Here is a 13,693-nt window from a genome sequence, read left to right as displayed (position 1 = left end):
CACGTACACATTTTATGGTAACGTGTCTGAACAAATTCATCGCTCCATGTATGAAGGTAAGACATTAAAACGAAATAAACTACTGAATAATGCGTGTCGAGTAAACAATGTTCTAATGAGAAGTATAATTATAATGCTTTCATATTTGCAGTGATTATAACATCAAATGCAGAACAAACTTTTATCTTTCTTTTAATTGAAGTGTCTTGCCTCTAATGCAAACAAAAAACTATTTTTAACGATATTTCAAAGTGATATAATACGTCTTTATTCTGAGATCGCATCAAGGTATATTATCACATGTGATAAGAGGCAAGTTTCTTCAATGAAAAATGCCGATTATTCATACATCTAATATACATGAGTGCATTTTCAATTTCACGACAAATCCATTACGTAGCTATCGATTTTCGGCATGCAATCAGCATGAGTAGCCCAACTCTAGACGATAATGTCAAACATGTTTCGTGAATTTGCCGCAAAGTTATCCCATACAAACTTCCGGCAGCTTAGCTTACGTGTGCTCGATGCATTTTCAAGCTCGTAGAACCTTCAAACTTCCACGATAGATCCTACTGCGTGACGAAAAATAACAATCGGTCGTAACCAGGCAGTAAGTACCGGTGTAAAGGTTTACACGGATTTACGCAGTATTCTCGCAAGCTCTTCCATTTGATTCGCTTTAACATAATTTTTTATACGACGTACGATCTCGCACGAGATGTAAAAGACCGCAACGCGTGCGGTATTTACGCCCCGTGGAATCACACAGAGGCTGGAGACGGGTATAATGGTCGCCAGGACGAAATACCGATGATCGTAACCGTACGACTGTTCAGCGAACCATCGATAATTCGGGATTGCCTACTATAACGTCTCTCTAATTTCCTTGATATTCTCATCGAAGGGTCCTTCCGCCCTAGAGGAACCTAAAGATGCCAGAAATACCTTCCGTCAAGGTATAAACGCCTTGCAGCATAGGCCTGCAAGACTTGTATTAATTTCATATCCCTTCCGCCGTCTGACGCGGAGACTGCGTTCAATCATCTATTTATTGCCGGTCGTGTCCAATCCCGTAATGCTCCGTCTCTCTTTATCTCTCTCTCCCTTCTCAAGATATCGCCTAGATGTGAGGGAGTGGCGACTGGTCATTAATTTCCACTAGCAACCCCTAAGGACCCCTGATGGAAAACATGTCGCCGAACCACACCTGTAGAATGATCGCATTACGCAGCTTTTTTCCAAGATTTAACCAGTATGTCGAATAAACAGCTCGAGGATACATAATTCTTTTACAACGTTGTAAAAGAATTTAAATGCTGAGATGTAATAATTACACGGGAATAAAAATAGAAATATCCCGAGAATAAAGACGTATATTAATCTCGTAAATATAGAGGAAAGTCCCCGATTATGAGATACTATATCGATTTTGCCGAATGTAAGGAAATCTATAGGCAGAATTTAAAAATTTAATACGTTATCTTGAAGAGAATTTAATAAGCTTTAGGTTGGGGAAATAAATCTAATTTAAATATTATTTTTTCTGAAAATTAAAAAAATTTGAAAAAAGAGCTTTACGCAGGATCGAGAAAGTGTGCTCCTAATATAAGATACCTCGAGAAATCGGTGTTAAAAGTGCAAAATACATCAGTATTGCAAGTAAAAAACTTTATTAGATAGTTTTATAAAAATATTGCTGCCACAGCCTTCGCCAAATCTTCACGATTCCACTGTCGACGCTTCCTCGTTTCTCTAACTTCTATAGTCAGATTCTATAAAAATTAAATACAAAAATTCGTAATATAAATTCGCATTAACTTTTCTTTAACCTTAAGTAGTATTTTCTTTCTTTTTATTACACTACATAATCTTCATATTCGAGCAATAATTATCTCATATTAAGAGTATCCTGAATATCTCATTATACGAGCCACACGCCTAGCGGTTCCGCGATCATGAAATCTAACCTCTACAATTAAGCAATTCAACAAATTGCGTATTTTCCTGTTACTACGATTCTACTCTATCATTGCATACTGAATTTATTGCCAATCATTTCTTTATTATATAATAAACAAGGTTTAAAGACTTACCTCAAGTTACTTTGACATGTTCACAATTTCACAAACCTTTTCTTGCAAAGGCTAAACGCAACAACGAACAATGAATTTTTCACTAAATACATTTTACACCAAGAGTAATAAGTTCATGATGGAACTAACAGATGGTGCTCAATAGTTTAGCAGAAACCCCATTATCTCATATTAGGAGCATATCTCATAATAGGGGATTCTCCTTTATATTTTTTGCGATAAATTTAATGGACAAACTCGCGAAAGAACAATATATGTCTAATTATACCGATGGAATGCACATAGCGAAACTTTGCGATCGTAATGAACCACGAATGTGTAGCGCTTACGAGTAGTCCCTACAGAGCTTTACATGTTCGGCGGCGCGGTAAATGTAGAAATCCCGAAACGGAAATCTCGAAAGCATAGCGGAGAATTGGGACAACGCTTCCTTCGAAGTATCAGCGACGAGGGGATGCTCGGCGTGAAGTTGGACGCGCCCTATTAGCGAAAACGAGCCGATTCCTTGCTTTTAACAGTAAATGCGCCGCGCAGTGAACAGCGTAAAGGAATTTGCGGTCCGAGTTCCTACGCTCTCCGAGATCTGCAGCGACCTTCCACCTTGGACTTCTGCCATCTTCCTTCCCCTCGTGCCAACCAGCCCGACGCGACGGTTTGCTTCAGTCTCGATCATCTGTAGCTTCCAGTCACCCCAAGGCTAGTTTCTCCATGGAACCCTTAAGTCCAACTATCTGCACAAGTTGGAATCTCTATAGGTACCTATGCCGCAACAAAGCTACAAACTCGCCCTACCTTCGCGTAGTAAGCCCCGTCGTTGAATACAACCGTGTCGAAGATTTTGCGATGTATATTAATTCGCGATGATCAAGAAGATTCAAGTACTCGACAGCTACTATAATTAAGAAAAGCGTATAGCTCTCAAGTGAAAGTTTAATAAGTTGATTTAGCTGAAACATATATGTCAATGTACAAATGTGTAACTTTTCTATGTCCAACGTATTTCTCATATAATATAATCTTGATTTCTAGATTCAAGCATCCATCTTGGAATTCGGTATTCCTTGCAAAACTCGATTATCTTTGCAAAAGTTTTCGTCTAAATGACACAGTGAATTTGTCATTTCCTAAAATATTTCCGAAACCAGAACTTTCTTTATAATGTATATTATTTGAGCTATTTTATTATAATATATAAGCTATGAAGATTCACCTACTAAGATTCCGGTTTTTTTTATTCTAGTTCTCTCTCTAAACCGGTCAGTCTTTTAATAGTTGGACTATGTAATCTGCACGAACAACTTATGTTATAAAACTTTCAGATTTTTTCAATGCTACCAGTATTGATATTAAAAAATATTCAAGAATTATACATTATAATTTAATTTAAAAGATAATATCACGTAACAACATGACATTATTTTCATACACTATCACGGATGAGATTCACAAATCGAGATTGAGATTGAGAGAGAGAGGGAGCGGGAGAGAGAGAGAGAGAAGGCTTCCTTCCACCCAACCAGGCAAAGACGATAAGCACTCATGGGATTTCCTTAAAGGCGGGGCGGATGGATTATGGAGCCCCACGCGAAACTGGCGTCGGGCAATTATGGATGCCGATTGCCAGCATCGATCCGACAATTTCGTGTAGACCGCCAATTTCCACATGATCTAGCTCCTCGACTTGGAATTAATTAAGCTTAAGTTACAAGCGAGAGACTCGCAAGATGCAAACTTACCAAAGATCATCGTCAAGAGATCGTCAGAACTCGGCAAGCGATTCAAATGCATTTCGGAGAAGCATGTGATTGATGTGCCAAGAAGAACAGCTTCACTAGCATAGATGTATCTTGAAATCCATCATAGTTGTGCGCTGAAATTAGCGAAAACATTCTATCAAACATTTCAATCGTTGTAAAGCAAATATTTTTATTTATTCCTTATTAATATAATTTATACATTAATTAGTTTTAAACGCCGCGAAAGACATATGTGTACAACTTTATATATATATGTAAATAAAGTATTGAGTGCATAATAATATTAAGTATTAAATATTACTACAATACAAATAATCAAGAGGTTGTAATATACCTAATGGAAATTCGGATTTTTCGTCTGATTACAATTACAATTAAAAAAAAATCGTATTTGCAAATGTAACAAATAATTAAATACAAAAATCCAATAAGTCGACATCATTTAAAGGAATGTTAGCGGGATACCTAGAATAGAATAATAACTGCCAAATGTAAAGAAAAACTTGAAAGTTTCTTCCTAGTCTACAGTCGCTGCTCTTTGCGTGATGAACCGATTGCCCATAGACGTATATATACGTCTATGCGATTGCCAACCAGACGCAGCTTTCCGGTCTCCATTTCTTAGTTCTTGAGAAGTCCGCTACGAGTCTCCACCTTAAAAAAAAACGAGGTAATAGTGCAATCCATTATATTGGATCAAACGCGATTTTCCTATTTTTGAATATTACATCTCAGTGCTTGCTACAAAACTTGGTTGAAAAACCTAATTTATACGTCATGTAGTATTTTAATGTAAAGAATATTTATAAAATATACCAGCACGTTAAATAAATTCTTTATATTATATTTTAATTTACTTATTTATAATGAATAAGAAATATCGTAAATTTCTGCGTATGTGTAAATTAAATGTAAACTTTCATAAAAGCCATGTAATTATACGTTTGAATACAAGATCAGTTGTAAGACGTCAAAGTTTATCATATCGAGCGTTACACAATATACTTAACGCAACTACATTTGATATTCATAAATATTTTTCTGCATCTCAGTATCAGAGATACAGTTATCGGAGAATTTTATACGAAACTATCGGTTGCCATCGAGTCATCAAATTAAATCGCCTTATGATACGATTACTGGGAACTTTAAAGTAAGATTAATATTTTATATTCTAATAATAATATTATATCGTCAATATTACAGTATCGTCGATATTACATATTATTTTGATTCAAATTTTTCATTGAAATCGAGTTTCATGTTGAAAAAATAATATTTTGTTAAAATTTATTCATTAAATGATATCGAAAATTTTGTAAATGATTAAATAAGCTTTCAATAACAAACAATATCGTTACACTTGTGACATTCCAATTGGCCTTTAATGTCGATCTCTCTACGTGTAGAAAGATCGACAAACGTATAATGTATGTACACGCAAGAATCGTAGCACGAATGACGTAACTTAATACGCCGTGATAACATTGTATACAAGGTGCTTCCAACAAAGATGTATATTAATACGCCTGTCTAGCAAAGTAATATTGACCACATAGAACACGTTTTATTTAATTTTCAGAAATAGGAACAGGAATTTCATAATCTAATTTCATAATACTTACTTCATACTAAATAGGCTTTAAAATTACTTAACGTTTAATTGTAATAGTTTGTATTGTAATATTAAAATTAAGGACAAGTTAAAAGTGAACGCAATTAATATTACTAATAAAAAAATTATATGTTTCTCCCATAAAAAATGTAATATTGCACTCAAAGGTATTAACACTGAAGTAATAGTTAAAAGTAATATTTTCGAGACACCCTATATAATCACTGAGAATCACTCGTAAACCGGTCGGGAACACGAAGGAGATCCATTTTACTCAACACCAGTGAGTCGATAGGTAGCTTACGTTCTCAGGCAAATTTATAGATTTGTACGTATAAAAGAAAACTTATTAATTCGAAAATTATCTAGCTTCATATAAACAATCTTAAGTACAAAGTTATACAAACTTGAAAAATCGCTTCAGATTTCTTAGCAGAACCATGTCTACGGATGTACGAGGAATTATATTGTCCGGAACTGAACTGAGCAAGTAAGTAACGTTTATCTATTTTCTGCAGACATTAATTGCACATTTGAGAGATATATAATAATATCGGTCCATCGTTATAAATCGAAAACTCAACATAAGGATATCCCAATATTAAGAAACACGTTCCACAAAGATAATATTAAAAGAAATACTGGGAAAATATTAGATATTATTCATCAAATTAATTATACTATTAGCAACACGATTATTACTACAACTACAATAACAACAGTAATAATAAAGAATAAGAGTCATTAGAAAGCAATAATATATATTATATATTATTACGAAACTACGAGGTATAGATTCATAACACTTACATGTATCACACAAGTGGTTGTCATCATGTTTTGATTTCTTTGCAAGGTTATGGCATTCCAATACAGTTAAAGGAAAAAAAAGACAAAGCATGCCAATACACACAATCTTAGCGTTAAAGTACTACTTTCATCAAATATGCATAGATAATTTATTCTCGCAAGCGCCCAAGTTTGGAAGATAAATATGATTAATCAGTAATTGCCCGCGAAATTCAAATACTGGTTACGCGCGCACGTGAGGCGATTCCCTTGTATTCAAACGTCTCGACCCCTTATTTTCAAAAATCTTTTCCCAGGAATTAATTGTTCATAAAAGCTGAATCATTTATTACGGATCATTACGAATTTATCATTTATTTTTCATCATCATCATCATCATCATCATCATTTATCACGAATTTATCTTGCACATCTGACAAGCATGCATTTAATGCGCAATTTTATAGAGAAATCCGGGAGGACCTGACTAGAGATGTGAGAGCATTAAAAGAAAAATTACCCAACTTTTCACCAGGCCTGGCTATCGTCCAGGTAGGTGCGCGGGAAGATTCGAATGTCTACATAAAGATGAAAATCAACGCGGCGCGCGACATAGGAATCGACGTGCAACGTTGGCAGCTTCCTAACACCACGACGGAAGTGGAGCTCATCAGCAAAGTTAGCAAACTGAATAATGATCCGAACGTTCACGGGATTATAGTGCAAATGCCGCTCGACAGTGTCAATAAAATCAATTCTCATCTGATCACGGATCTAGTATCGCCGGAAAAAGATGTCGATGGGTAAACAAATGTTTATTTTATATATTGGATATATAGAATAGATCACAACACTTTTCAGGCGTATTCTACTAATTTTTTACTAATGTTGAGGGTAAGAAAGAGTCGCCGCGGTTGTACAACGCGTGTCGCAGAACTAATCTCTACAAAGTACTTTAAATAGAAAACATCCTAAAGATTTGCTTTGTTCAAAATGTCGTTTTTACATATATTTGCTTTACATGCTTACTTTAATTACTGTAAGTTTCTTGACTTGTGCTTTGCAAAAATACCTGCTTGTATTATTTTTTTAATAAAAGATATAAGAGATACATTTTTGCAGAGATTTATACATGTATAGATAAATACACGTATAAATACATTTACGAAAATACGGTCAAATCAAATCAAGTTTCATAACGGATTGATAATCGAGAGAAAAAACGTGCCCTTTGACACGCCGTCGTAGAATACGATACTACCTGATAAAGATGCATAAGCGTCAAGCACAAATATATTTTGCTGCACAGATTTCGAAATAACTTTATCGCTGCATGATAATCTCTATAAAAATGTATTTTTCATGAAACGTTAATATATTAATTAAATACGTTAATTTTAGGCTAAATACCATTAATGAAGGTCGAGTTGCAATCGGCGACATGTCTGGATTTGTACCGTGCACACCAAACGGTTGTATCGCATTGATTAAAAGGTGTGCTATTTTATCAGCGTGTGCTATTTATGCAATGGTATTTATTTATAGAATTCATTAAACCGAAAAAACAATTTTTAGGAGCGGAGTTCCTATTGCCGGCGCCCAAGCCGTTGTTTTAGGTAGGAGCAAGATTGTCGGCACTCCCATTGCTGAATTATTAAAGTGGCACAATGCCACTGTAACAGTTTGTCATTCGAAAACAAAGGATCTTCCTGCTGTCGTAAGCAATCACTCAAGTTTGTCATTTTTTCAACCTAGAATACAATAAAGTAAACTTGCTGCATTCGATAAATTTTTATTATAACTTTTATTATAGGTACGTCAAGCTGATATTCTAGTGGTGGGCATAGGACAACCTGAATTTGTTAAAGCTAATTGGATCAAGCCAGGTGCCGTTGTCATTGATTGCGGCATCAATCCCATAGCGGGTATGTAATTGTAAATTTATTATATAAATGTAGGAATTTGAATTTTTCCTAACAATTATCGGTCGATAATTGTCAACTGTTATTTCAAATTTAGATTCCGTTCAGATTAACACCCATCACCATCTTTTTCTCTTAATTCATCTGCTTCTCCGTAGCTTCTCTATTGCGACAGAATATATATCTTTTCACCCACACATCTTGAATCATGGCAGATCATGTAATAAAAAATAAAAGCTTAGGAAACGCGGTCAATTTCCCTAATTTTTCAGTTGAAACTCAGTCGCTCCGAGTGCGTGCGTCACGCATAACGCGTGAGTTAGTTCCCGATAACACGAAGTTTCTAAAGTGCTTATCACGAAAACATGTGAAGCAATAGACATAAAATCATTTGTCATCAAGTAAAATCAAGTACATTAGAAATTTTAAGAGACGCCTCATCTCGAAAGTGATTTTACTTTATGTCAAAAATAATTAAATAAATACGTTCTCAAGATTGCTAGTTTATTACCGTGTAAAACGTAAAAACCGTTGATCGCTATCTTGTTCTTTGTACGAGAATAGTTGTAATTTCGTCCACATGCACTAACTAACATGTATGTAACAACGTGTAATAAATCTCTGCGTGTGAGAGAAATATTAAGACTTTGAGAAAAACACAAAGATTTCGCAAGCACAGCCAACACTACAGCAATGTTAATGGCATTTTAGATCCCACGAAGAAGAGCGGGCAACGTTTAGTGGGCGACGTAGCGTATCAGGAAGCTGCCAAGGTAGCTTCGTACATCACACCGGTACCAGGCGGCGTTGGGCCGATGACAGTAGCGATGTTGATGAAAAATACTGTGATATCGGCACAAAGGGCGGCGGAAAAGCTGCTCAACACCCAGTGGAATTTACGGATTCTTAAACTGAATCCCGTGAAACCTGTACCGAGCGACATTGATATCTCTAGAAGTCAAGAGCCGAAACCGATCACTCTACTGGCCGACGAAATCGGACTGACGCCAAACGAAGTTAGTCCTTACGGCAGCAAAAAAGCCAAGGTCAGTCTCAGCGTGTTGCAACGATTGCAGGACCAGAAAAATGGAAAGTTCGTTGTGGTGGCAGGCATCACGCCAACACCATTCGGCGAAGGAAAAAGCACGACCTCCCTCGGGTTGGTGCAGGCATTAACGGCACACAGAGGGAAAAATTCTTTCGCTACCCTTAGACAACCTAGTCAGGGACCTACGTTCGGTGTTAAGGGCGGAGCTGCTGGAGGAGGGTACTCACAGGTGCGATAAAGAAATTTCTTCAGATGCTCGAGCCTCAGTTGTCGACACAATTCATATAGTTGTTCATCAGCGTGATCTAACGAGCGTCGATTCTGTCGTAGGTGATTCCTATGGAAGAATTCAATCTTCATTTGACCGGTGATATTCACGCTGTTACCGCCGCGAACAATCTCCTGGCGGCACAGATTGATGCGCGATACTTCCACGAATCAACGCAAAGCGACAAAGCCCTTTACGATCGATTAGTGCCAAGCGTTAAAGGCGTTAGGCAGTTCTCGAAAATACAGTTGAGACGACTGCAGAAGCTCGGCATCACGAAAACTGACCCGAACACGTTGACGGAAGAGGAGCAACGTCGGTTTGCGAGGCTGGACATCGACAGCATTACGTGGACTCGAGGTGTGGCGTAGCAGCTTAAAAATAATATATCCCGCGCGGAAAACCTTGCACTGGCGATAACATATCTGTTTTATTGCAGTGATGGATATTAACGACCGATTCTTGCGGAAGATCACCATTGGACAGAGCCCAACCGAGAAGGGCAAGACGAGAGAAACTTCCTTCTGTATTTCCGTTGGATCTGAGATAATGGCAATCTTGGCACTATCGACAAGTGTCGAGGATATGAAAAAGCGCCTTGGCGACATCGTTGTCGGATTTAGCAAGAGCGGCGAACCCTTAACTGCTGAAGATTTCGTTAGTAATGTTACTTGAAACTTTTACGTAGAGAATATTTCAAGGTAATCATCGATTGTCAAAAACAATTTACATTAAAAATCCATTAATTATCAGGGCATGACGGGAGCAATGGCAATTCTGCTGAAAGATGCTATAGAACCGACATTGATGCAATCATTGGAAGGTACACCAGTAATGGTACACGCTGGGCCGTTCGCCAATATAGCTCACGGTTGTTCATCCATTATCGCCGACGCCGTTGCCCTAAAACTGGTCGGACCGCAAGGCATCGTAGTAACGGAGGCTGGCTTCGGATCGGATATCGGCATGCAAAAGTTCTTTGACATCAAGTGCCGCACCTCGGGGCACGTGCCGAACGCCGTCGTACTTGTCGCGACTATCCGCGCGCTGAAGATGCATGGCGGCGGGCCGGCAGTGATAACCGGAGCACCCTTGAAAAGAGAGTACCTCGAAGAGAATGTCGAACTTGTTAGAAAGGGTCTACCGAATCTGCAAAAGCACATCAGCAATGGCCTCAAGTACGGCGTGCCCGTAATCGTCGCCATCAATTCTCACAGGTGAGTGTCTTTTAAATTGTAATGTTTAAATGATGATGATGTTACATGATGCATACCGAGCGATATTCTAATCTTTCAGCACCGATACTCAAGCGGAGCTGGAGCTAGTCAGACAGGCAGCATTGAAGAGCGGTGCAGCTGATGCGGTGATATGCACTCATTGGGCCGAGGGTGGTGCTGGTGCTACAGCACTTGCGGACGCAGTGATAGCCGCTACTGAGAAACCTAGTAATTTCAAGATGTTGTACGATCTCGAGGACAGCATCGAGGAGAAAATTAACAAGGTCGCCAGAGAAATGTACGGTGCCGGTCAAGTTATCCTTGCGGAAAAGGTGAACAGATGCTCTTGCATACCTACGGTTACGGAAAGTAGTTTGGAAATGACATAATAAAATTGGCAATAATGATTGATGCGCGTGAGATCGCGATGATGAACGTGCAATGATATTATTGGAATTTATAAATTTCCATTTTTCGTCGTTGTAGGTGCAGAAAAAGATCGAAAAGTACAACAAATTAGGATACAACAGACTCCCAATATGTATGGCAAAAACGTCCAATTCAATAACCGGAGATCCGTCTGTCAAAGGCGCACCGGTCGGTTTTACCCTCGATATTACAGATATATTCGTCTCGGTCGGCGCCGGATTCGTCGTTCCCATGGTAGGCGAGGTGCGTATCCTGATTGTCAAGTTGGAAAATATTTATCTAACAATTATTTAAACAACTTCCATACAGGTTACATATTTTATATCGTTATATATTTTTCAGATTATGATGATGCCCGGTCTCTCAACTAGACCGAGTATCTACGACATGGACTGGAATAGCGAAACGGACGAGATAGAGGGTTTGTTTTAATTGCGATGGTTATTTATCAGCGGAAAAGATATCTTTGCCTGAAACGCGTCAAATACTATATATATTATAATAAACAGTTCTTTGCTCGAGCAGCTTGTATTCTTTTATTTATTGTTTATACATATGCATATACTATATAATATACGCACATGATAATTACATTACAATAAGTAAATCTATCTCTAAAACACGCTCCACACCGTTTCTCGAATTACAATCGAGCGAGAAGCACGAGACATCGCAAGTCTTAATATTATGGACAAGACAGATTTATTGAATTTTGACGATGGCACGAAATTTCGCTGATCGCGATCTCGGATTTGTCTCGATTTCTTCGTTCGTGGGTGTCAGGACATGCTTATGCATCATTTTCCATGGTGACGCTGTCAGCGTTTCGCATTCGCTTTTATCGAAGATTTTATCATGATTCGCATACTTTAATGCCACGGTATTAGCCATGTTGTCCGTTATGTTTCCAGAGATGTGTCTCTTGATTATAGTATCCTCGAGCGCGTGGAAACAGATGGTGATTAAACGGCCAGAGGTCTTCAAGTATATATCCGCGAGAAGCATGCCATAATTGATCTCATTTAATTCGTTATTGACAAAAATCCTGAGAGCCTGAAACGTTTTTGTGGCACTGTGCGAAAATCTGCCGAGGCTGTCCGTTCGGGTTTCGCCATCTAGGGTGGACTCGATCAGCTGAGCCAGTTCCTTCGTCGTCTTCAACTCCCGAAACATGTATCTAGCCTCGACGATGGCACGGGCAATTTTTTTCGCTCGCTTTTCCTCTCCGTATGTCTTTATTATGCGAGCCAGATCCTCTTCCGTGGCTCTTTCCAGTACATCCGCGGCAGTAGGCTGTTCTGGACATCGAAATCCGTCCATTCTCATATCCAGAGGCCCGTCCTTCGATAAGGCGAAACCTCTGTCTGCCGTGTCAAACTGCATCGACGAACAACCGAAGTCAAACAGGAAGCCGTCTATGCTGTTTCTCTCAACGCTGTACGGTTCAAGTAACTGCGGTAACTCGGAGAATCTGCCCAGCAAAGGGATTATTTTCCCGGGATATTTCTGCGACAACTGTCGGGCATATTCGTGTGCCACGGGATCTCTGTCTAGCGCGAAAATCTTTATGTCGGGTGAACGTTGCAAAAGTCTCTTGGCATGACCACCAGCGCCAAACGTCATGTCCACGTACGTCCTGCCTGATGACGGATTTAAATACGTTAATACTTCTTGTGCCATGACTGGTATGTGAGGATTCTCATTAGGACATTCATCGTATTTAAGACTGTATCGTCTCCCGCTGACCAAGCATAACGAGCTAATGTTTTTGTTAAACTTCAACTTAAGTCTTCTTATCATTGTTTTAGAAGTCTCTTTAATTTTCCGTAGTATCTTCCAAATATCCCTTTTTCTTCTTCTCTCCAATACTCTAACATCTCAGGAGACAACGCCAAGTTGCAGTGCTCCTTGTTCAAGCCACTCGCAGTACTCAACAAGGAACGTCTGTAAAGTTGTCCATAATAATTCGACGAAATTCTTTTCAAGCTCGAGTAATACCGGTTACATTTTTCCGGGTCTGGAAGAGTAGTTGCATCACCTTTGGCGAATGCAATTTTAAGCTGGTCACGAATATGTTGACCCAAATCTCTAAAAGTAATTCACAAGCAATTAGAAATAAGCAAGACGGACTTGATTATTAATATAATGCCAGCATATATAAACGTTATATTTCATCTATTTATAGTTGGAGCAAAGCTCTATGTATAAATGTGAAAATGCATCTTAACCTAAAGTTATTTCAAGAAATAAACATTGTCACGTTACTGACAATCAATTGTACAACTCATAAACCGATACATGTAACATTTCGGTTCACATCACTCTGTAATATTATTACCTGCCGGTTTTGGATCTGTCCAGTGGCCACGATTCCAACAGTTTCATAAAATTCTTGTAATTGCCAGCCATGACAACGGGCACGACAGGCACACGTGTGTCGTGTGTGCATGGCCAGTGTGAGCGCGTGGAAACTTGTGGAATTGAGACATATTATCATCAGCCACGATGTTACGATCAGATGTTTCACGTCGTTCGATATACCTTTTCTCTGA

The 13,693-nt window shown here is 38.4% G+C and overlaps 2 protein-coding genes and 1 long non-coding RNA gene across 4 annotated transcripts in view; 1 reads left to right on the top strand and 2 right to left on the bottom strand.

Moving 5' to 3' along the window:
* Nucleotides 1-6,717, bottom strand: part of LOC109610699 — a 64,866-nt gene extending 58,149 nt beyond the window's left edge. For both annotated transcript variants that reach the window (XR_002192977.2, XR_003407040.1), the window contains exons 1-3: nt 6,279-6,717; nt 4,319-4,507; nt 3,833-3,966 (exon numbers count right to left, since the gene is read on the bottom strand). This is a non-coding gene — a long non-coding RNA (uncharacterized LOC109610699). The remainder of the gene's footprint in view (nt 1-3,832; nt 3,967-4,318; nt 4,508-6,278) is intronic.
* Nucleotides 5,692-11,663, top strand: LOC105274937 (C-1-tetrahydrofolate synthase, cytoplasmic). The gene is made up of 13 exons (XM_011331430.3): nt 5,692-5,796; nt 5,893-5,958; nt 6,725-7,060; nt 7,659-7,751; nt 7,833-7,974; nt 8,071-8,182; nt 8,891-9,456; nt 9,558-9,855; nt 9,935-10,152; nt 10,249-10,712; nt 10,792-11,044; nt 11,199-11,384; nt 11,484-11,663. Exons 2-13 carry the CDS (start codon nt 5,909-5,911, stop codon nt 11,571-11,573), a joined length of 2,808 nt encoding a protein of 935 aa, XP_011329732.1. The 5' UTR covers nt 5,692-5,796; nt 5,893-5,908; the 3' UTR covers nt 11,574-11,663.
* Nucleotides 11,659-13,622, bottom strand: LOC105274938 (probable methyltransferase-like protein 15 homolog). The gene is made up of 2 exons (XM_011331431.3): nt 13,480-13,622; nt 11,659-13,229 (listed from the first exon to the last, which is right to left on the bottom strand). Exon 2 carries the CDS (start codon nt 12,939-12,941, stop codon nt 11,844-11,846), a length of 1,098 nt encoding a protein of 365 aa, XP_011329733.1. The 5' UTR covers nt 12,942-13,229; nt 13,480-13,622; the 3' UTR covers nt 11,659-11,843.
* Between the last annotated feature and the right edge of the window lie 71 nt (nt 13,623-13,693).

Source organism: Ooceraea biroi, chromosome 1, assembly GCF_003672135.1.
Source record: "Ooceraea biroi isolate clonal line C1 chromosome 1, Obir_v5.4, whole genome shotgun sequence".
NCBI lineage: Eukaryota > Metazoa > Arthropoda > Insecta > Hymenoptera > Formicidae > Ooceraea > Ooceraea biroi.
This window is presented reverse-complemented; position numbering and strand designations above follow the sequence as displayed.